General features: G+C 39.4%; 1 protein-coding gene across 10 annotated transcripts in view; it reads left to right on the top strand.

The window, feature by feature from the left end:
- The window catches only part of magi2a (membrane associated guanylate kinase, WW and PDZ domain containing 2a), a 314,903-nt gene that overhangs the window by 234,171 nt on the left and 55,802 nt on the right, over positions 1–24,930 (top strand). For 6 of the 10 annotated variants that reach the window (XM_067392232.1, XM_067392236.1, XM_067392234.1 and 3 more), the window contains 4 exons: positions 840–961; positions 4,435–4,569; positions 6,381–6,563; positions 21,613–22,230. In XM_067392232.1, the coding sequence (XP_067248333.1) occupies positions 840–961; positions 4,435–4,569; positions 6,381–6,563; positions 21,613–22,230 (1,058 nt within the window). The remainder of the gene's footprint in view (positions 1–839; positions 962–4,434; positions 4,570–6,380; positions 6,564–21,612; positions 22,231–24,930) is intronic. The other 4 variants (XM_067392242.1, XM_067392240.1, XM_067392235.1 and 1 more) reach the window with 1 other exon arrangement.

Below are 24,930 nucleotides of genomic sequence, written 5' to 3'. Positions count from 1 at the left end.
TGTTTGTCGGGGGCCGTAAATTGGGTGGGTAAAAAGATTTGCATTGTTCAACCATGAGAAATTATACTGCAGGAATTGCAGATCAAGTTTTCAAAGTGCATAAAGCAAGGGGGACTATATATATACTTTTTTTTTTTTCTTTTTTTTTTTCGATTTTGGTACTGATTTTCCTCACCATTTGGTGTCCAATATAAAATCTGTGTCCTGAAGCAAAATTAGTTGCTTTAAGCTCGGAACACACTAAGTCGACGGTCGGCCATCGGGCAGGTTTTGTTCGTCGGCTGACTACGTTTTCTCAGTTTGTTCCGCACCGTTGGCTGAAGTTGGTCCTCACCGTTTTTTTTTTGGGCCGATTCGACATGTTGAATGGGCTTCGGAGCTCATCGGTCAGTCGGGCCATCTGATAATTCTGATTGGCTGTTCAGCTACTGCCACCTGCTGCTACGGAAAGGCATTTCTTCTTACGCGGGCAAAAAACAGACATGCTACTTGGCCGTCGGGTGTCGAGCATCGGTTTGTGTGTCAGGGCAACTTTGGACCCAACCCTGCTGTCTGCTTTCGTCACCGCTACATGAATTTTGCCAATATTTTTGCCCTGATTTTCAGTTTGACAAGTCAATGATAGTTGTGAAAAAGTCAGAGCCAGTCTGCAGATATAGCTGTGGCCTATAGAGTGTTCCAAATGAGTTACTTATGAGGCTCCATTTCAGTTAAAATGCTCCTTCGAAGGCAGTAGTCAGCAAGGCAGATCGCTAGGTGGCTCATATATTGAATAGTCATGTATTTTCACTCAAGAAATGCACTTGAAAGAGTCTCTGTTTCTGGTTTTCTGATTGCAGTCACATAAACCGAAGGACTCAGTTTGAGAACCCAGTTTTAGAAGCCAAGAGAAGACTGCAACAGCACCAGCAGATGCAGAGTCAGGGCTTGTCCTCTCTCCCCCTACCTACAGTCTACAGAGGTAAAGTATTACTGATATCTTAAAGTACCTGTTGATTTTAAGGTGTACTAATGCAAATCTGGGTTAAAATTATGGTGTTCTCAACTACCTTAACTTAGGCACACTGATGACATCTTAATAACAATTATCTGCTTATTATCTCCAATTCAATGACATGTTTAACATCAGATCTGCTGGAATTGTTGATTGAGCCTTGATGTTCATGACTATTATTATATTTCTCTTATGAGCTCAGTGTCTGTCTCCATAGAAACACATCTAAGCTCAGACGTTGTCTTTGGTAGTGTACCATCTGTGGGTGAACTTATTGTTAAGCATATTACTTCCTTACAGCCAGACCTTTGGAATTATTAGTTTGACTTCACCAAGAAATGAAAATGCTGTCCATATTTACTCGTGCTCATGCTGCTTGAAACCTGTATGGTTTTCTTGGAACACAAAAGGAGAAATTATGAAGACCTGGTCTTTTTTCCCATGCACTTACATTTAGCTGAATTCAAGCTGCAAAAAAAAAAAAAAAAAAAAATAAAGATGCAAAATCACCAGCATCGCCTCCCCCTCAAGTCATTGAGACCCAAATCATTCAAACTGGCTTTGTGAACCAGATCACCCGATTTATTGCCAATATAACACTTGAAATGAACCATTTATTCACAAATAGCTGTGAATTTATTCACAATATAGCACAAATAACGTTTAACCAATCAACGTACGCTCACGTCAATGATAGTTCCTATAGTGCTGGTTTAGACCCTATTCTGAAATAGGAGCTAATTTAGTTCCCCCAAAAGGAGTTCCTAGAACTAAATTCGTTCCTAGTTCCTGCGGTGCAAACACAGCAAAATCTTGATACTTCAGCCAATAGTTCTAGGAACTATGAGAGGTTCCTCCAGTGTGAAAGCCCCTTATGACACACAAGTCATATGGACAATTTTATGATTTTGTTGTGCTTATGCTTGCTTTTTAAAGCTTGAAAGCCTTTGTCTCTATTCATTGTAAATGCATGGAGGGAATAAAAGAGTATTACATTCAGAATATCTCCTTTTGTGTTCCATTGAAGAAAGAAGAACATCCAGGTTTGTATGGGCATGAGAATGATTAAATAATGACAGAATTTTCATTTTTGGTGAACTAATCCTGTAAATATAGCTGTACAGTCTATTTGAGCTAAGCCTGAGTGCTTCCTGTTTTCTCTGAGACTGAGAATGTGTCTCCTTTCAAATGTATGACCTTGGACTGATTATGGTTAGAAGCATTTCTTGTAATAATTCCAGTTTAAGTTTATCCATTCAGCATTGTCATACTGCTACCCACATAAAAGTAAGGGGCAAAGTTCAGCCAGAATGGGCGTTAAAAAAGAAGAACTTTCTCTAACTTGTTTCAGTCCATCTTTCAGAGAGAGCATGCTGCACTAGAAACCTCCAACATACCTACACTATATGGCCAAAAGTACTGTATGTTGACACCTGAACACTACATACGTGCTTGTTACACATTTAATTTCAAAACTATAGCTATTAATCAACAGTTCTCACTTATCTGGGAAGGCTTTCCACTAGATATTGGATTATGTCTGGAGGGAAATGCTCCTGTTTAGATAAAATAGCATCAGTGAGGTTGTTGTCTGTGTTCTAATTCATCCCTAAGGTTTTCGATAGGAGTTCAAGTCTAGTCTTTGAACAGGCCAGTCAAGTTCTTATCAGAATCATTTATATGTCGACTTATATGGTCATGCTAGAGTAGCAAATGGCTCTCCACAAAAATGGAAATACTGTATACTGTTAATAACTGTGTTTACACAGTTTTGTCTTCATTAGAATTCTAGTGAAGACAAAATTCATTAGAAGGTGGTGTCCACATCTTAAGTGTGATTTCGCCAAGTAGAACACGTTCCTGGATCAACATACTTGTTGATCCTGGAACAACATTCCAATCAACTAATCAGATTAGAGAGTAGGTTAATGTCAAATTTAGGCTTACAACAAGGGTTAGGGGCTTTTACACCATTCATATTCACCTATAATTTCGCTCTGATTTTAGGGATAAGTTATCAATAGGGTTAGGTTTACAGGTAGGGACTAGGACTATGTTTAGGACTGTTTTTGGACAGGAATGTTGTTCCAGGATCAACAAAAGATGTTGTTCCAGAAACATGTCTTACTTGGAAAAATCACGTTGACTGTTGTGCCATGTAGTGTTAGACCATCTGTGCACAAGAGAGAGGTACAGTACCTTGAAATTTAAGCAAAAATGGACAATAGAGGACTGAGAAATCATATGCTTGATATGGATGCTCAGTCTCTTAGATGTTCAGATGTTAAATGTAGACAATACAGAGCGTACTTCTTTAATCCATAGGAATACTTCCCTTTTCATTAGTAGATCAACCTTTTTGGTGACTGTAATTTGCCAAGTAGGACATGTTCTTGGATCAACATATTTTGTTGGTACCTAAGTTACCCTAGACACAAACCCTAACCATCCTAGACACAAACCCTAACCCTTACCATAACTATCCATAAACCAAAGAAAAATGATAGGATGATAATATTCTTGAGGCTTCAACTCCAGCCCTATCCATAAGGCCATGTGTCCACCAAAGCGTTTTTAGCCATCTGAAAACGCCTAGCTGTGGGCGCTTGAGAGCTATTCGGCAGTGCAGCATTTGATACGGAATATCCGTGGGAGTGTTACTAGTATCTCATTTCACATATAGTTTGTTTCTGTATTGTTTCTATATAAAAATGTCGATATAATGTAAAGTATTTGCTCTTGCTCTTTGTTCCGTTATTATGCTTGTTGTTGTCATCTGTTGACGTTGTACATGCAGAATGGCAGTTGGTTGGTGCTGTATTTGCCCTCCCCTCCCTCCACTCCCTCCACTGTGACAGTGATGAGCGCTGCATTTTACCCAAAGTTGAACATTCTTCAACTCTCGCCGACCGGTAAAAAATGCCAAGCGCTCAGGGCTACAGCATGAAATAGACGCTTAGCGCCTTGTTACGTGCCTGGTGTTTTAAAAACGTGGTGCTCCGATTGAAAACAATTGGAAAAATACGCTAGACTCTGGGAAAAAATGCTTTGGTGGACACTGCCTAACCCCTAAATTTAGCACTATAATCTCATTGTTGGGAATGTTCTTCCAGGACAACTTGGCAAAATCACCCTAGATTTCCTGTTAAAATGTAACACATTTATGTCCATAGTACGCCAAATTTGTATCCTTCAATGCCATTTACAGATTTCCTGTGTGAGTGGAGGAGGCAACCCCTGTCCTCTTTCTAGCCTTAAACTCTAAAACCAGATTATTCACAGTTGTTCCAGGACCAACAAAAGTGTTCAACTTGGCAAAATCACTCTAGTTTTTCTTTTCAAATGTAATACTACTATGTCCATAGTAGACATACCTTATATCTTTCAATGACATTTCTTGATTACCTGTGTGAGTTGAGGGTTTTTGTTCTTTGTAACAGTGGAGGAGAGCCCCTCCTCTGCCACCCTACCAAGGGCCAGACTGGCATATGTGGGTCCCGCACCCGAGCGCTCTCACAGTCTCACTGACCTGTCCGAGGCACCCCTGTACCGGGCTGGTGTGTTTGGACTTCATGGTACGTCCCTAGACCGGTGCCCCCTTTGTGCAAGGGGAGACTACAGCAGGAGTCAATTCGCCTGGCCTGTTTTTGCATAGTCCTTAAGTCCTTTTAAGGAACAATCTCTCAGTTTCAGTGGGACCAGTGGAGACTTTTTGTTGGCTTTTCATTTTTTGGTTTTGTATTTTACTTTTTGCCTGTGCTTCCAGGACACATATGAGTACACCTACCCTGCTGAATAGACTAGCATAACTGGTCTCCATCATATGTTTGGGATGCTGGTTTATAACAAATGGCTATTGTTTCCATAAGCCAAGTAACCAACAACAAGATTTGTGACTAGTCAGATTATCCAGTTTAATTTTAACTTTAATATTTAAGCTTTAATATTTTAAAGTGAATATTAAGGTAGCTTTAATTGTTCATATCATCAATTATATTAGAATTAAGATTAAAATTATGTTATATTCACAACTTGGGGTTTACGTCATATGCTGTATTTCAAAAGCACTGTACAGATATATTCCGACTGACTGTTATAGCGCTTTTCCACTGCATGATATGGTTTGGTACGGCTTGATACGGCTTACTTTTTGGCGCTTTTCCACTGCATGGGACAGCTCGGTATGGAACAGTATGGCTCGCTTAAAGGAATAGTTCACTCAAAAATTAAAATTTGATGTGAAAAATAATCTGCTTACCCCCAGGGCATCCAAGATGTAGGTGACTTTGATTCTTCAGTAGAACACAAATTATGATTTTTAACTGCAACGGTTGCAGTATGTCAGTCGTATAATGCATTGCAATGGGAACTTCATCTATAAGAGTAAAAAAAAACATGCACAAACAAATCCAAATCAAACCCTGTGGCTTGTGACGACACATTGATGTCCTAAGACACAAAATGATCGGTTTGTGCAAGAAATGTATAGTATTTATAAAACTGTTTTACCTCTAATACACCACTATGTCCAACTGCCTCTGATGCCGGAAGTGTTCTCTTGCGTGTATATGTCAATGAGTGCTATTTTGCTATGCTATTTTGTGTTGACTTTAAAACCATCCAAACTTTGCCCATCCATATTTTCTATTTTAACCAACAAGGCTACCTTGGTCAACCAGCTGCTCCAGCTTTGTGCTTGTCCATCAGGTAGATCAGCACCAAACAACCATGGATCGGCACAGAATTTCATGCTGGTCTTTCAGCAGGGTATCTGAACCGGCTATTGTCCCTAACAAACGCATGGCAGAAACTGCTAAAAGGCTAAATCTGGCCTAGATGATGGTGAAAAAATCAAATAAGATTGAGTGACTATGGCTAGTATTTTGTAACTTCATACTGTGTACTGAAGTAGGCATCTCTTCAGTTTCGAAGAAGCAGCTCTTCAGTACAAAGGTCCTTGGTGTGCAATTACGGTGAAACGGCTTCTCCAGAACAGTTTTCGAGACTGCCTTTCTCCACTCTGAGAGAGCAGAAGAACCGCTCTGCCTGTGCTGGTTCTTCTCCTGGCTTTTTTTTTGCTTAAGTCTTGGCTGTCAAGTGAGATGGCCCTGGACAAGGCTAAACACTGTTAAGTGTAACATTGGAGTATGCCTAAAGAGCCAAAAGTGAGGTTTGAGCAAAAAACAAGCCATCATGTCCCACTCTGCTCTTGTATGTTTGGCTGTAAGCAGAGCGCTTGGCCTTCTACCCACAATTCCCCAGTGTGATGTGATCTGCTGCTTTTGATGGGTTTGGAGTGGCTTTTACAAAGTAACCCAATAATTTCTGGATATCTTCTGCTTGATTACAATCTCATGTTTCTATCTGCATTTCTTCACCCTGGCAGAGAAGCCTCTGTTCACGCGGGACCCTACGCAGCTGAAGGGCAGCTTTCTGTCTACAGCCCTGCAGAAAAGCAACATGGGATTTGGCTTCACTATCATCGGCGGTGATGAACCGGATGAGTTTCTACAGGTCAAAAGTGTCATACCGGACGGGCCTGCTGCACAGGATGGGAAAATGGCTACAGGTAAACACACACACATACACATACACACTTGCAGGTCAATGTTTGAACGGCACTAATGTGCTATTCTCACTCAAACAGAGCTCCCAGCTGGCCAGTCTCTCTCAATCTCTGTTTGCGCCCACTCTACTGACAAGGTTACGGTGTGAATCTGTCATTTTATTGGTTGATGGTGCGTTAGGGACATCCAGGGGTTAAAAGCATTTACGAACAGTGTATTTATTGGCTTTGTGTGTTATCCACAGCAGGGCATGTGTCCATTAATCACAGTGGGACTTTATAACCCTGCAACTCCAGTTTGCAGCTTAGTGGAAGTGTGACTGCAGCAGCATTACTCACACACACACATACATCAGCATTGAAATATTTCGTACATTCAGAAGGACCCGCAGTGCAGAGTTCAGAATATAGTCAATGCATCTCCCATGATGCTGCTTTATTGAAATATTGTTGTTGGTAGTTGTGGAAATTATCCTCTCTGCTCCTTTCCTCTCCTTTCTGCTCCTCTCTTCCACCCTTCACGCTCCCTCTGGACTCCTTGTCCTACTTGTGCTGCTTCACAGTCACACACTCACTCAGACAGTGCTCTGGAGGAGCTTCGGGTCTACGCCAGTGTGAAATAGTCAATTCTGCTGGAGTACTCAGAAAACGTGTCCTGCTGTGGACACAAACGTCCTGCTTTGCACATGGACATATAGTACAATACATAACCATCACCAGTATTGGGAAATGTAACTATTGAAGACCCCATGTAATCAAAATTTGAGTTTTGTTGATTTTAGTCCATGTATGTTAGCTTTGAGGCTAATCTGTATGCTAATGTGCCTCGAAATGTTGATTAAAATTCACCTCAGCCAATAAAAACCTGGCTAAAATATTAATGACTCCTCCTGTACTACACAGATCCACACAAGTCCAATCAGAGAATGTCCCTCTAGCAAGTTGCAGCTGACTAGCTAGTAGCAAATTTGGCACAATTAGCGATTCCATATTATTCACACTAATTTATCAGTACTGCTCACTTAGTTTTGTTGTGGCCACAACATATGAATTTGTGAGTAGTATGTAGTGAGCACAAGATATTATTTTGAGGACATGAAAGGTCATAAAATCCTTTTTTCATGGCCTCAAGATCTTGAATTGAGGGAACAGCATCCGTTTTGCATTGCCTTTAAAGGGTTTAGTTCACATTCAAATTAAACTTTCCTGATAATTTACTCACCCCCATCTCATCCAAGATGTTCATGTCTGTCTTTCTTCAGTTGAAAGAAATGAAGGTTTGTGATGAAAACATTCCAGGATTTTTCTCCATATAGTGGACTTCAATGAAGCCCAGACGGTTGAAGGTCAAAATTACAGTTTACAGCGATCCCAGACGAGAAATAAGGGTCTTATCTAGAGAAACCATGACTCATTTTCTAAAAAAAAAAAAAAAATGTATACGTTTTAACCATAAATGCTCATCTTGAACTAGCTCTCTTCTTCTCTATTTGAATTACGGCAGTGTAGACGCTGCTAAGTGTATTACTGCCCTCCTCAGGTCAAAGTTTGAACTAAATTGTCATATACAATATGCTACTGCAAGTATATAACAATTAGTTCAAACTTTACACTGCTAAGTGTATTTATACCCTCCATAGGTTAGACTAGATAATTTCTCTAGATAAGACCCTTATTCCTCGTCTGGGATCATGTAGAACGTTTTGAAGCTGCAATGAAACTTTAATTTTGACCTTTAATGGTCTCCATTGAAATCCACTATATGGAGAATAATCCTGGAATATTTTCATCAAAAACTTTAATTTCTTTTCAAGTGAAGAAAGAAATGCATGAACATCTTGAGTGACATGGGGGTGAGTAAATTATCAGGAAATGTTCATTTTAAAGAGAACTAATCCTTTAAGTAAACAGACCTACATAACCTACATTTTTTTTATTTTGAATTAGGAATGACAAAAAAAATGCTGTTTATGTTAGAATTCAGATGCCAGATATCATTAAATCATTGCAATTCATTAAATTGTTGACTCAACTGATTCATTAAAACACTGAATGGTTCACAACTGAAACAAGAGATGTGAAAGAAACAATTTGCTTATAAGACTGATTCAAAAACAGATTCATTCAAGAGCGAAATTATATTTTACCACTAATTATATTTTCAGAATTATCCTTACTAATGTATTACTGACTAGACCAACTGAAATTGAATATGATAATATACACCGATCAGGCATAACATTATGAGCACTGACAGGTGACGTGAATAACACTGATTATCTCTTCATCGCGGCACATGTTAGTGTGTGGGATATATCAGGCAACAAGTGAATATTTTGTCCTCAAAGTTGATGTGTTAAAAGCAGGAAAAATGGGCAAGCGTAAGGATTTGAGCAAGTTTGTGCCGAATTGTGATGGCTAGATGACTGGGTCAGAGCATCTCCAAAACTGCAGCTCTTGTGGGGTGTTCCCGGTCTGCAGTGGTCAGTATCTATCAAACGTTGTCCAAGGAAGGAACAGTGGTGAACCGGCGACAGGGTCATGCGCGGCCAAGGCTCAGTGATGCACATGAGGAGTGAAGGCTGGCCCATGTGGTCTAATCAAACAGACGAGCTACTGGAGCTCAAATTGCTCAAGAAGTTAATGCTGGTTCTGATAGAAAGGTGTCAGAATACATAGTGCACCACAGTTTGTTGCGTATGGGACTGCATAGCCCCATACCAGTCAGGGTGCCCACCCCCTTTTTTTTCTTTGGCGTTATCACTTTAATTTATTTTTTAATAAAAAAACATGGATAATTTAAAACTATTAGATGTAACCATAAGAAATCTTAAAATGAATATCTATTTTTCATAATGTACATTATAACGTAAGGTATAAACAGACTAAATAGACAGCATTTAAAATGATTAATTTAGTGTTTTATGTTTAATTTATTTAGACAAAAATAGTATAGAAATTTTTCCATAACAAGAAAATAATTATTGGTTAATATTTACTAGTTTTGAATATACACCATTATACAAGAGTTACATTTTCAAACAATTAATGTGTTACTTTTCTATTCATTAGTGGTGTTTGCTAAGGCAAATCACATTATTAATATTTTTGATACTTACAAGATAACACTCACCAACACAATAATCATAACTCTATAAAACCTCATCCACAAATTAATGTTAATGTGACATAAACTCTCTCCTGTACTCCAAGTGCTTCCTTGATAAATTAAAGCTATCATGCAGAGTGCTGGGATTTGCTGCGTGACATGCTTCACTTCCTTCGTCTTAGAGCCCTGTCATCCACACCATCCACGCCCACTATAGTTGCCTCTGCGACGCTGATGTTTGCTCTGCCCCTCACAGCTGTGCCTGAGTCCTCTCATAAAGAACTTAACAAGCAGATAATGAGTTGAATCAGGTGCACTAGTGTGCTGCTGAGGGACAGGAAGCACTCAAGTCATATGCCTCCTGGAGGATCTCTGCATTTGATGTTTAGAGCTTCATTTGTGTAGGATGTCTATTGTTTCTCAGCGGCAATGTTTAGGGGATTGTGTATGTATTGATTGTGTTTGTTTAGAATGCCAGTCACAGAGCAGTGCTCCTTTGGGTTTCCATGCATGCACAGACAAAAGATGTCTCAGACACTGGTTCTCAAAGCACCTCTTCTATTGTCCTGCTGTCATTAGTTTTACGCAGCCTCCTTAGAACAAGACTGTAGTTCAGCTGTAGAGTTTAGTATTATATATATATATATATATATATATATATATATTATATACACACACATACATATAAATATATACAGATGTAGACAAAATTGTATTGTTTATCCTTTTGATCTTTAATTCATAAAATTAGCAAAAATCTAACCTTTCATTGAAGGAAAAGAATTGAAAGTGGGGGGGAAATCACATGTTTTTCTCCAAAACACGTTGGCCACAATTATTGGCACCCTTTTATTCAATACTTTTTGCAACCTCCTTTTGCCCAGATAACAGCTCTGAATCTTCACCTATAATGCCTGATGAGTTTGGAGAACACCTGTCAAGAGATCAGAGACCATTCCTTCATGCAGAATCTCTCCAGATCCTTCAGATTCCAGCTCCATGTTGGTGCTTCTTCTCTTCAGTTCACTTCACTCATTTTCTTTAGGGTTCAGGTCAGGATGGTCATGGCAGAAGCTTCATTTTGTGCTCAGTGACACATTTTTGTGTCGGTTTTGATGTTTGTTTTGGATCATTGTCCTGATGGAAGATCCAACCACGGCTCATTTTAGGATTTCTAGCAGAAGCGGTCAGGTTTTGATTTTTTATCTGTTGGTGTTTGATAGAATCCATGATACCATGAATCTAAACAAGATCTCCAGGACCTCCAGCAGAAAAATAGGCCCACAACATTAAAGATCCAGCAGTATATTTAACCGTGGGCATGGGGTACTATTTATCCATGTGTTCACCAAACCCATCTGGTGGGTTTGCTGCCAAAAAGCTCTTTTTTAGTTTCATCTGACCACAGAAGCTGGTCCCGTTTGAAGTTCCAGTCTTGTCTGACAACTGAATATGCTGGAGATTGTTTCTGGATGAGAGAAGAGGATATTTTTTTTTTAAACCCTCCTGAACAGCTTGTGGGGATGTAGGTGCCGTTTGATCATTTTTTTTAAGGCTTTCTGAGACTCAAGACTCAACTAATCTCTGCAATTATCCAGCTGTGATCCTTGGAGAGTCTTTGTCCACTCAAACTTTCCTCCTCAACATGCATTAGGATGATTTAGACACACGTCCTCTTCCAGGCAAATTTGTAACATCTTTAGTTGATTGGAACTTCTTAATTATTGCCCTGATTGTGGAAATGGGGATTTCCAATGCTTTAGCTGTTTTCTTACAGCCACTTTCTATTTTGTGAAGCTCAACAATCTTTTGCTGCACATCAGAACTATATTATTTGGTTTTTCTCATTGTGATGAGTGATTAAGGGAATTTGGCTTTTGTGATTCCTCATGTTTATTCCCCCTGTCGAACAGGAAGTCATGGATGGACAATTTAATGTTCATGATCACTCTGGTGTGCTAAAAATATATATATATATATATATATATATATATATATATATATATATATGAATGGGAATATACTTCAGACATATTTTACTATAAAAAATTATAGGGGTGCCAATAATTGTGGCCAACATTTTTTTGGAGAAAAATGTTTATTTCATAATGTGATTTCCCCCCACCTTCAATTCTTTTCCTTCAATGAAAGGTTAGATTTTTGCTAATTTGCTAATTAAATTTCTAATTTGCTAATTTGCTAATTAAAGATCAAAAGGATAAACAATGCAGATTTATTTTTACAGTCATATTTGATCATATTTATGAAAGGGTAAAGGTACCAACAATTTTGTCCACATCTGTAAATATAGAGATGCGATATTATATATTGATACATGATTTTTGTTGACAAATGTCTATTTTAAAATTTCTATATTGCTATTTACAAATATGTTTATGAATATATATATATATATATATAAATATACATTCATCCAAACAGACATTTTAGCCTAGTAAAAATTCCAAATATTTAATGTAAATAGAGAAGAAAAGAAAAAAAGAAAATAAAGTATATGTAATCATTTTAATTTGTATGCCCCAAATATCAATAAGTAGCGATAAACAAAAAATATATTTACTTAAATAATTAATATGTTAAATAAAATATCTTAATAAAAAATAAAAAAAATGCTATGCATGGGGCCATCTGAACACTTGTGAGTGATGAATGAATCATTTGAATAGTTTAATTGGAACTGATTTTATTATCTGATTCATTGAAATTAATAAAACATACTGTACATGTTGCTATTAATGTTGAAATCAGACAGCCATTTAATAAATACTCTATTTAAATGCTCTCATTCAAGTCGCAAAAAAAAAAAAAAAAAGGTTTGGTTTGAACTTTTACACTTTTACAGCCTTTTATTATCCAGTGTCATATTCTAAAGAAGAACAGGAGAAGAATATGACACAATACAAGACAGAGTATGTTTCATATTCATTTCTAAACTTTAATCTGTAAGCTGTTAAAAATATCCCTGACACTATAAAGGTAAGCTTGAATTTTAAGTGGATGATAATATCTTGTTTGTAGGAATGTAGTGATCTGCTTTGCCCTGTGGGGCTTTGGCCCAGATTGATGCTGACATAAAGTTAGCTGCGAAACAGTGAGGTCACACCGATATCATTTGCTCTATGGAAGCATGTGAAATTATCGATTGGAAGACCAGAGGCTCTAAGCAAATGTCGATCGTATTTACCGAGATTAATTAAAATTTCTACACACAATAGTCAGGAGAGGACAAGCCTATCGATAGACGCATACAGCACTGCATAAAAATTCTCCAGGAAACCAGTAGCACAACCAGGCCTGGCCCACCCAATCTGAAGCCAAATAACTGATTTCAATGTTTCAGCTGCAGATTTTGAGAGAGATAATGCTTTTCGGCCGCTTAGCAGCAAAAACCTGCTTGTTATTTAGAAATAAGTCTCTTTTTTTTTTCAGTTCAAACAGGACCACTTTGGTCTCTCTCAAAATCAGCTGCAGATTTTGAGAGAGATAATGCTTTTCGGCCGATTAGCAGCAAAAACCTGCTTGTTATTTAGAAATAAGTCTCTTTTTTTTTCAGTTCAGACAGCGTTCAGTTTTTCCGCATGCAAATTCTGCCATGTAAATAGCGAATCGGCCATGGAGCGAGCTCAACTGGTTTTTAAAGGGAATCGGAGATGAGACTCTGCTTGGTTTATTGCAGGTTATCCCCAAAACACACCAATTACTCATTAAGAGAATAGGGACAGCCCTTTTAGACCATACACCAGGCACGTTGACCATTTTTCCCATCGTTAAACTAGCAAAAATGGATTTGGACACACCCTTTAGACCAGGGGTTCTCAACCTTTTGCAACTCATGGCCCACCAATGACTGTTTAAAAGCATTCCGAGGACCACCTTTCCAAATATGATAGTATGAACAAAGAATAACAGAAAATTCAAAAAGTGCAATGGTATACTCCACTGTTAATCTGTTATGCCACTGTAGCAGACTAGGTCAAATCAGCTATATAGATGAAAACTGTCCTTGCATAAAAAAAAGACTTGGCAGGTTTACTTTAACCATTTATTCTTGTAACAGGGCAGGTAGGACCAATGACTGGTTCAGACACACAAGGGGAACACTTTTAACAAATTAATTAATAATAACATCTATGCTAAAATACCTGTAACATTCTCTCTATTCATTTACAGAAGTTCATTCACCCCAATTTACGTAATTTATCAAATACTATTAGTGATATGAACATGACTGTGTATATATATACAGGGTGCGATTTGTGAAAAAACAGAGGGGGAGATGTTTTGAAAAAAAAGATATATAAAAAATGTACATACACGTATACCTCAGATTTCATTAGATAGAATACAAGCTGGACCATACACAGGGTGTAATTAACGAGGTCAGAAAATGTAGTTTGGTAGAGGGGTACAGGGGCATGCTCCCCCGAGAAAATTTTGATTTCTTTGGTGTACATATGTGCATTTTTAAGACGCTTTAAGTCCAACAAATTGGATAACAATAGCTTTAAAACCATGTCAACAACATGCACAGTTTTGAGGCAGCTTTAATCGCATGTCTGGTTTTTCATGACTTAACTTACAACAGAACAACGACGGTCATTGCTCGTAATTTCTTTTGCGCTTTATATAAGCTACAATAAAGTAATTATGCAGCGTGCGCCGGCGCATTTGCGCATGCAATTCTTGAGTGCGCAACGTGAGCAGTCGTGTTAATTTTACCGACATACCGACATAGGCTGACAACATCTCATCTGACCGCAGTTCACTGTTGTTCAACTGAAGTTCCCTCGTAGTCACCCAACACCTTTTTCGCGCTCGTTTGATTTGAGCCTGGCGCTGATGAGGCGAACTCGGAATGCGCGTCTGAAAAGTGTCCCGTTTGTTGTGGTTGTAAAGAGACAGTTCTATATAAACTGTTTAAAAAAAAAAAAAAAAAAAAAGATTTTTATTTTTATATGCTCCGTTGGTGGTTTGTGGAGTAGGCATAGCATAACACAGGGGGGGATTTTTTTTTATCCCCACCAAGGATAAAAATAATTCAGCAGAGGCAGGGATACATAGACCAGAAGAGGGGAAATCTGCATTTCTTTTCAGAAAATGAGCCATTTTATAGTAACATAATGTTGCGGCATTTGATCGAACAGATGTTCAATTTGACATTGCGACGTGATTGGTGTTGCGATATTTAAAAATAAATTACCTTTTAGATAATGCATCTTGACTTGACTGTCACAATATGTGTTTTGGTCACATAAATTCATAAGAATAATTAGATAATTAGAAAATATCAAGATTTGTCCATTAAAAAAAAATAATAATAATAATTTGGGTGTAGTCTAACACTGCTTACGCGGCCCACTAGATGGCGCTCCAAGGCCCACTAGTGGGCAGTGGCCCACCGGTTGAGAATCACTGCTTTAGACCATGCGCTTAGATCGTTAAAATAGGGCCCTTGGTATTCATATGATTTTAAACCGTTCAAGCGCAATAAGATGCGAAAGAGAACTTGCACTCTGTTTTCTCTGCTCATACACCCAATGCGCACACAGAGAGCCGCGTCTAAACAGTTCTCTTTTACGTCTTATATGTTCACATCTCATTTCTTTAGAGAGAATGATAATTTCTCTTATTTTTCCACTAAATTTTGCGATCTGCAGAGTTTTGAGCACTCTCTCACTGCCATCTGTTACGTGTGGTTGTAGTACCAAGCACAACGAAGACGAAGAAGACAATTATAACAATACTTTAATTCCAAACAGGGTAAGGACAGCATACACACGTGTAAACATAAACGAGAACGGACGAAGAGTGAGGGCAAACACAGGATATAAATACAAGAGACTAACAAAGGAACTAAACAAGGTGATGGGATAATTAACAAGACACAGGTGGATCAAATGAACTAATAAGACAGACTGGGGAAAAACTAGGTCACAGGACACCGTACATGTAACATATCGCCCCCCTCCGGGTAGGCGCGGCCTCGCGCCGTATGGAGTTCAGAGGAGGGAAGGGTGGGGGCTCTGGAGGAGGGCGAAGGGCAGATGAAAAAAAAACAAGTCCACAGAAAACAAAAATAGTCCAAGGGGGAGTGGAGGGTGGGAGGAGCCAAGGGGAAGCCTGGAGCAGGAGGAGCCAGATGTTGGTCCAGAGACCAACCATGATGAGGCCCCAGGGTGGAGTCGAGGACAGGAAGAACCATCGTGGGGAGATGAGAGGCGCCACCCTGGGGACGGCCGATGGAGAAGCCACCGATGATGGTGATCCAGGTGGAGTTGGAATGCCGGAGAGCCCAACCGACACTGCTGGATCTGGAGACCGAGCTGGAGCCGGGACGACGAGCATCCGAGGTGGAATCCGGGAACCTGAAGACTGAGATGGAGGCGGTGCGACCGAGGACGAAGGAGGAGACGGGGGGAAGGAGGAGCCAGGCGAAACCGTAGGTGCAGGCTGGACGACGTCTGACCAAGTCGGAGCCTGTGGGACGAGGGAGCCCGGTGGAGTCTTGAGGCTGAAGGTATCCGGTGGAGCCGAGGGAGGGAGGAGCCACGGCGAAGGCGAAGCGTCGACAGGCCGCGGTGGAGTGTTGGACTCGAAGGCTGGAGGCGGAGCCAGGAGAACCTCAGTCCACGGTGACACTGGTGGCCTGAAGCGTCGAGTCGGATCCATGCGTTTACATGATGGAGTTGACGAGAGGCTGAAGGGTACCAGGGGAGGCAGAGATGAGATGGTTTGAGGAGGCGGGAGAGGGAGGTTGGGAGGGAACACAGGGCTGGACAGAACCAGCAGGGGAACGGACAGTTCTGAGCTGGACGGGACCAGCGGGGACACAAACAGTTCTGAGCTGGACGGGACCAGCGGGGAGACAGACAGTTCTGAGCTGGACGGGACCAGCGGGGAGACAGACAGTTCTGAGCTGGACGGGACCAGCGGGGAAACAAGACAAGGGAAATTTACCTCCTCAAACACATCCAATAAATCCAGAAAAGTTCCTGTAGACATGACGATGCCATCCGCCGTGTTGATGTTGTGGTCGGGGCTCTCTTCCCAGCCCTCGAACTCCACTAACACTCCCTCGACAGCACACGATGTAGCGGACTCACGCACCTGGTCAGACACACCTAGCGGTTCACATCCCGGGGTGACGACTCCTTCCGTCCTCTCTTCAGGTTCGGTCTCAATCGTCCCGGCAGGTTGATCTCCGCGGTCTGCGGTGGGCTCTCGTTTCTCCATCGTGCACGTAGTCGATGGCGGATGGTTGGTCTCTGGATGTGGAGTGGTGCTGGTGTCGTCCTCAGCGGGGCCGATGGTGAACTGGGAGTTGTTGTTCACCAGCACCCACTCCACGTATGCGACGAAGTCTTCCGTTGGACCGCCCGCTGGAATGCGTGCCTTGGACCGCTCGCTCAGGCCGGTACGATAGTAAATACAGAGCGAGCGGTCCGGGAAGTGAGTCAGGCACGCAAGCTGGAGAAAGTCACTGGTGTGCTGTTCCAGCGAGCGGTCTCCCTGCTCCAGGCAGAGGAGCTGGACTGCGGGTAGAGCCATGAAGGATAAACAAAAAAGTTTAGGTCCGTTCTTCTGTTACGTGTGGTTGTAGTACCAAGCACAACGAAGACGAAGAAGACGATTATAACAATACTTTAATTCCAAACAGGGTAAGGACAGCATACACACGTGTAAACATAAACGAGAACGGACGAAGAGTGAGGGCAAACACAGGATATAAATACAAGAGACTAACAAAGGAACTAAACAAGGTGATGGGATAATTAACAAGACACAGGTGGATCAAATGAACTAATAAGACAGACTGGGGAAAAACTAGGTCACAGGACACCGTACATGTAACACCATCAGACTAATGAATTATTAGATAGTCTATATAGTATTTAATGACATTACATTAGAAATAACTTATTAAATTACAGAAAAATTAGGAGTAATCCCACACTTTACATTTTTAAAAGGAAAAGAATTCAATTATAGTTATGAATTAATTAGTTAGTGATGCATTACACCCAACAGTGATTATGCAATTATAATTGCAGTGTAAATCCACGTCTGAGCTGCATTTAACAGTAAGTATAAATACAAAGATGGATTTTGTTGATACTGATTTTATTTGACTGGTAATAGCCATCAGATTGAATTGATTAAAGGAAAGAATCTGACACGAGAACACAGATAGGACAATACATTTTAAAATACTGTTCATATCTGGTTTTATTGCTCAGTGTTATTTCAGGGTTTTGATCTTCTCTCATCTGAGAGAGTGCATTCTATTTTATTGTATTTTAATGACTAATTAATATTACCTCTAAACTTTGGCTAGGCATGTTGCATATTAATTTTTCTAGGAGCCTCAAAGAATATTTTAATTTTTGTGTATTTTGTGCTACTCCATAATGATGTTCTAGTTGAGGTCATTTGTAGTGTTAGTAGAGGGCCCAAACATAAACTCATGCCCAGGGTCCCCCAGCCCCCTAAGTCCTTCCCTGATTGAATTTATCTGTGCTATCACTTGTAATTTGTTCAAGACCTGCGTCTTTTGTTATAACATAAAATTATGGGGGGGGAATAATTAAAAATAAAGTTAAAACTCTGGGCCCACTAGGAATTTTAAATACATTCACCACATTTGCTGGAATCATCTAATTTCATAATAATTGCATTTCTAATATTTAATTCTTTGTCAGCATTCAAAGATGGAGGGAAAAGGATATATTAGGCCCGACACATATGTTAATGCAAACATGCATCAAACGTTAATGCAAATGCTTTTCACTACACAACCTCGATTTCACATTACGGGCAAATTGAATGAGTGAACAATCACTGGAAGGAATTGTAAACTTCTTTATAAAAGAAAAGCGAAGATCACAATTAAGGCTTGAGGCATGGTGACTCTTTAGGATTTGGGGAAGGATTGAGTAGGTCCCTCAAATTGTTCCTTCAAATTGGTGCGCTGTAATTGTCACAGTTGCCAGGGGAGACGACATGAATAAATATTGGATGACTAAAATCGTCGCAAATTGGGGAAAGTTTTTCACCCTGATTAAAGAAACTCTTCTCATTGGGATTTTTGTTTTCCCTTATAGCTCTGTTCCAAAACCTAGTGAGCTTTTTCACCCACTGATTTCTTTTTGTTGGGCAAAACGTTTGATTTGGAACATTCTACACAGGCAGCAAGCCACATAAATAGCGTTTCTTATGTGAAGCACACAGGAGATTTGAATCCTCTAGTCCAAAAAATCCTAAAGGAGTTCTAATGAAATTTAATGATTAGTTGGAAGCAATCATAAACAGTTCTAATGAGATATTAACTCAAGGATCAACATAAGAATTGAAAAAATCTAATATTCTGGTGGGAGAAATACACTGAAATAAATTAAAGGATTAGTTCACTTTCAAATAAAATTTTCCTGATAATTTTCTCACCCCCATGTCATCCAAGATGTTCATATCCTCCTTTCTTCAGTCGAAAAAGTAATGAAGGTTTTTGATGAAAACATTCCAGGATTATTCTCCTTATAGTGGACTTCAATGGCCTCCAAACGGTTGAAGGTCAAAATTACAGTTTCAGTGCAGCTTCAATAAACGATACGAGACGAGGAATATGGGTCTTATCTAGCGAAACGTCATTTTCGCAAAAAAAAAAATACAACTGTATATGCTTTATATAAACAAATGATCGCCTTCCAAGTGGTTCCGTCAAAAAAAATGAAAAAAATGGAACTGGCATTCCGTAAGTAGAATAGGGAAGGCGTAGAACATACAGCGTAAACTTTTTTGAAGAATATGAAAGTGGAGTTTTGGCAGAACCACTTGGAAGGTGATCATTTGTTTATATAAAGCATATACATTTACATTTTTTTGAAAATGGACGATCGTTTCGCTAGATAAGGCCCTTATTCCTCGTCTTGGATGACATGGGGTTGAATAAATTATCAGGAAAATTTTATTTGAAAGTGAACTAATCCTTTAAATTGGAATCTCAGTATATCCAGTTGGATCTTGTGACAGTTAGATCATTGTTAAAGAGTTCGTATTGAGGCCAGTAGGATGAGTTCCAAATTATGATACTCCATCAGCATTTCAGTTGATTATTGTAGCCATAGTCAAAATGTATCGAGTTTGACTTCAGTATGTTGCCAAACTAATGACTTAGCACTCTCATGAGCAAAAAATATACAGCTTACGAAAATTAACCATGGTTTTACTACAAATAAACCAAAAGGTTATTGTAGTTATTCCATGGTAACTACAAAATAACCATTGTTTTGCTTCAAAAAACATAGTTTAACTATGGTATTTTTGTAGTTATACAAATGGTAATCAGTACACCAAAAAAAAAAAAAAAATAACAACAACAACATGGTTTTACTATAATAGAACAATGGTTAATTTTCATAAGCAGATAGTCAAAATAGATTGTTTGTCTTTAGCATGTTGCTAAACTATTGACTTAGCACTCTCATAAGCACAAAATATACAGCACAAATTATAGAGCAGATAGACAAAATAGACAGTTTGACATTAGCATGTTGCTAAGTTATTGACTTTTCACTCAATTGACACAAAAATACACAGCACACACAAAGAATGGAGCAGAAAGTAAAAACTCATAGTTCGACATTAGCCAATGGCGTGCAGTGGTGTTCTGAAATGAGGAGGCACATTTTTTACATTTTTTATGAATCAAATGTAAATTCATGTGCATTACTCTTAACGTTGACGCATCTTCCTTGTTAAATGAACATTACATTGCATCAAAAAAAGAAAAAAAGAGACCAAATACAATTTTATTTTGTAATTTTACATTAACAATGTATTGTAATAAATGTTCTATTTATCAAAACCAAGTCAATCTCATCAAGTTAGTGTTTTAAGCATTTCTACATTCATTTTATTTCTACATTCATTTATTCTACATATATTTTATTTGTGTATTTGATGTTTGTGTTGTTTTATATGTAATATGGATTAATTTCTCATCCTATTTTTTATTTTTGAGGTGGCACTGCCTCTCAGGGAAACACCCCTTACATTAGCATAATGTTAAGCAATGACTTCTCACTCTCATAAGCACAAAATACACAACACAAACATATAATGGAGCAGATAGTCAAAACTAATAGAGTTTGAGTGTGTTTGTAAGCTAAAGGCAGGAACACACCAAGCCGACGGTCGGCCGTCTGGCAGTTTTTGTTCGTCGGTCGACTAAGTTTTCTCAGTGTGTTCCGCACCATTGGCTGAAGTTGGTCCTCGTCGGCTTTTTTTCGGACAATTCAAAATGTTGAATCGGTGTCGGAGCTCGTCGGCCCATCTGATCATTCTGATTGGCTGTTCGGATACTGCCACCTGCTGGTATGGAAAGTCATTTCATCTCGCGCCGGCGCAGAACTAACGTGCTACTTGGCCGTCGGCTGTCGAGCGTTGGTTTGGTGTGTCAGGGCAACTTTGGACACAACCAACCCCACAGTCTGCTTTCGTCTCCACTAGTTCATCGGCGTCGGCTTGGTGTGTTCCTGCCTTAACTAATTAGCACACTTATAAGCACAGTACACAGCACAGACAAATAATAGAGCAGATAGTACTGATAGTATGACATTCACATAATGCTAAGCTAATGTCTTAACTGACATTAAGCACAAAATACACACAAATAATAAACATATTATTTGTAATCAGATTGAACTCATTTGTATCAATACTTTTCTGAATGGAATCAAACATTTTTTCACTCAACCACCATCTTGGATGCATTTTATCACTATGCATTCTGGGAATGTGGTATCTTGTAAAGAAGCACAATTATGTTTAAGGTAATTACGCTGACCTTTTGTTTCTGGACCGCATATATATATATATATATATATAATATATGCTAATATATCTTTCTTTCTGTATGTTTTCCAGGAGACGTGATCGTCTACATTAATGACGTCTGCGTCCTGGGCACCACCCACGCTGATGTGGTGAAGCTTTTCCAGTCTGTGCCAATCGGACAAAGCGTAACCCTCGTCCTTTGCAGGGGCTACCCTCTTCCTTATGACCCGGAGGACGCAGCCAGCACCTTGCTGTCCCCCCTCGGCCTCATTGAGCGCCCTCTGCTGGTCAACGGGCGGAATAGCTACGACAGCTACATGGAGTACATCTCCCGCACCGCTCGCTTTATCGACCCCCTCCAAACTACGTTGCCACAGCCCCACCCTGGAGACACCCACCTGGACGCCGGGCCGCTGGAGGACAGCGTCTCAATGGCATCGTCAGGAGCGGCCGGTGGAGAGCTGCTAACGGTTACCATGGTGAAAGGTGCAGATGGGTTTGGATTCACCATAGCAGACAGTAATGGAGGACAGAGGGTGAAGCAGATTCTGGAGGCACAGGGATGCCCGGGGCTGTGTGAGGGCGATCTGATTGTGGAAATTAACCAGCAACCCGCACTAACCCTGCCACACACGCAGGTGGTGGAGCTGCTAAAAGAGTGTCCTGTTGGGGCAGAGGCCACGTTGGTCGTACAGAGAGGAGGGACAGGTAAGGAGGCTTATGTTTGTGGTGATGTGGGTGTGTTTCTTGGGCTTTGTGTGTATTTTCATGGCCTTGCATATGGAAAGGCCTCTTAATTGGTTGATTGGTCCTTCTTAGCAGTTTCTCAAAGCGCTGAGTCACGCTGAAGAACGAGCTGTTTCTGCCATTTCCTGCGACCTTGCAGAAAAGCACTGTGTGTAGAAATAGACTATGACACATAATTACAGTAGTGTACAAACATGCATACGTACTACCTCTGTGCTTAGTGTATTAATATCCTGCCTTCAGTACAAGGACTGTTGCATAACATGCTTTCACAAACACACACCTACAATTCCCAAACCAGCACACTTAAAGACCCTATCAAATCAGTATTGGAGTTTTGTTACTTTTAGCACGTCTGTTAGCTTTGAGGACAATCTGTATGCTAGTCTATGCCTTATGGTGCACAATCCTGTCATTTCAGTAGGCTCAGCATGTTGCTAATCTAATGACTTAGCACTCTCTTAAGCAAGTTGGTCATGCAAATTTCCAGTAATGACCAACAGAATGCTGCTTGGTTTGAAAGTGATTTCGATGTGCTTTATAGATTGTTATACTACTAACAACAGAAAGTGGACCTTTTTTGCTCACTAAATTACTCTAAAGCCTTAAAGTTGACATTTTAGCAGATGTAGACCTTTAAAATTTACTAAAATAAAAATACAGAGCACACACAAAGAATGGAGCAGAAAGTAAAAACTGATAGTTTGACATTAGCATATAGTTAAAGGTTTAGTTCACCTAAAAATGAATATTCTGTCATTAATTACTTACCCTTATTTCATTCCACACCCATAAGACTTTCATTTATCTTCAGAACACAAATTAAGATATTTGACGCTTTACAAATCTTTTGTTTCATTTCAGTGGTTCAAAGCGTGTATCAAACTGCCAAAGTCATGCCCCCCAGTGGTGAACCATTGAAATTTCAAAACACTTGTGATATAACGAAGCCTCGTTTACTCAAATCACATGACTTTGGCAGTTTGATACATGCTCCGAACCACTGATTCGAAACAAAAGATTAGTAAAGCTTTGAAGCATCATGAAGCTTTAGTGTTTCGAAATCACTCATCACTAGATATTGTTGAATAAAGTCGTTATTTTGCTTTTTTTGGAGCACAAAAAGTATTCTCGTCACTTCATAACATTAAGGTTGAACCACTGTGGTCACATGAACTGTATTAAATATGCCTTTAGTAGCTTTCTGGGCATCTGAAAGTGTTATTTATCTGGCTGTGAATGGAGGCCTCACTGAGCCATCGGATTTTATCGTAATCTGTGTTTCGAAAATGAACGAAGGTCTTAAGCATGATACACTGCACGATTTTTTACTGTCCCCGAGGAAAGATTGCCATTGGGAAACAATCGTGGCGATTTCTGTGATCGTGGCTCTTAATCGGTGGTCCTTTGTCGTACAGTTAGAGAGGTTCAAAGACTGCCGTTTTGGTCTTGTGACCAAAGATAGCCTACGATCATTTTCTGACAGTGTCAGAAATTCAGCATGATCATCGCACAGTGTGTTTGCTGATATGACCTACGTCTATTGACCAGCCAATAAAAATGCGACATGGGCGCTTTTCGCCGCTTCCTTTTTTTTTCAGCACACATAAATACTACAACTTGTAATGATCTTATAGGATTGCTAAAATCGTGCAGTTTATCCCGGGCTTTACTGGTGTGGAACAACATCAGGGTGAGTAATTAATGACCAATTTTTTATTTTTGGGTGAACTAACCCTTTAAGCAATGACTTCTCACTCTCATAAGCACAAAATACGCAACAGAAACACATAATGGAGCAGATAGTCAAAATTAATAGAGTTTGAATGTGTTGCTAAGCTAACGAGTTAGCACTCTTATAAGCACAGTACACAGCACAGACAAATAACCTTTCCATGTCAAACGGTTTGCTATGCTATTGACAATAAAAAAAATTGACCTTTTTTGCTCACTAAATTACTCTAAAGTTGACAAAATACATTTTAGCAGATGTGGACCTTTAAAATTGACTGTCTTTGAATTACAGTAAAATGGACCAAAGGCTCAAGACTATTGACCCCTTGGATATGTTCCACCTTCAATCTAGGAAAGAAAACTGCAGTCGTCAAGCCATTTCACAGAGTCTTTAAAGTTAAACTGAATTCAAAATTGATCCCAAAACTGATGCCAAACAGCTATTTTAAGCTTCACACATGGCATTGTGCAGTGATGTGCTTTCCAGCACACAAGCACTTCCTACACTCACGTACACCGTGTCCCAGACACCTACACTGTCTCACATACAAATTATGGTTTGCTGGTTCAGTGTCTGGCTCTCGAGGGGCAGTGGATCAATACTGATTATTTTACAGTGCTGTTGATTATTGCTGGTGATAACTTGTTTCTCACCCGAGACTGATTTTAAATTCTACCCAATTAATTAAGAAATTGATTACTTCAGCTGTTCAATAAAATAGCCAGCTCTGCAGTCATTTACTGTATATCACTGATTCTTAAGAACTGGGACAGTTTTAAAAATATATGATAGTTTGACGATTTAGATGATAACTATAATGTTCCTTTATTTTATTTTAATTAAATTATAAATATTAAAATAATTAAATAAAAAATATTTTTTTATTTTATTGTTTTATTTTATTTTTTAGAGTATTATGGCCCTCA

Source organism: Chanodichthys erythropterus, chromosome 8, assembly GCF_024489055.1.
Source record: "Chanodichthys erythropterus isolate Z2021 chromosome 8, ASM2448905v1, whole genome shotgun sequence".
Lineage (NCBI taxonomy): Eukaryota > Metazoa > Chordata > Actinopteri > Cypriniformes > Xenocyprididae > Chanodichthys > Chanodichthys erythropterus.
Note: the sequence above shows the minus strand (reverse complement) of the source record. Positions and strands in the feature narration are given on the sequence as shown.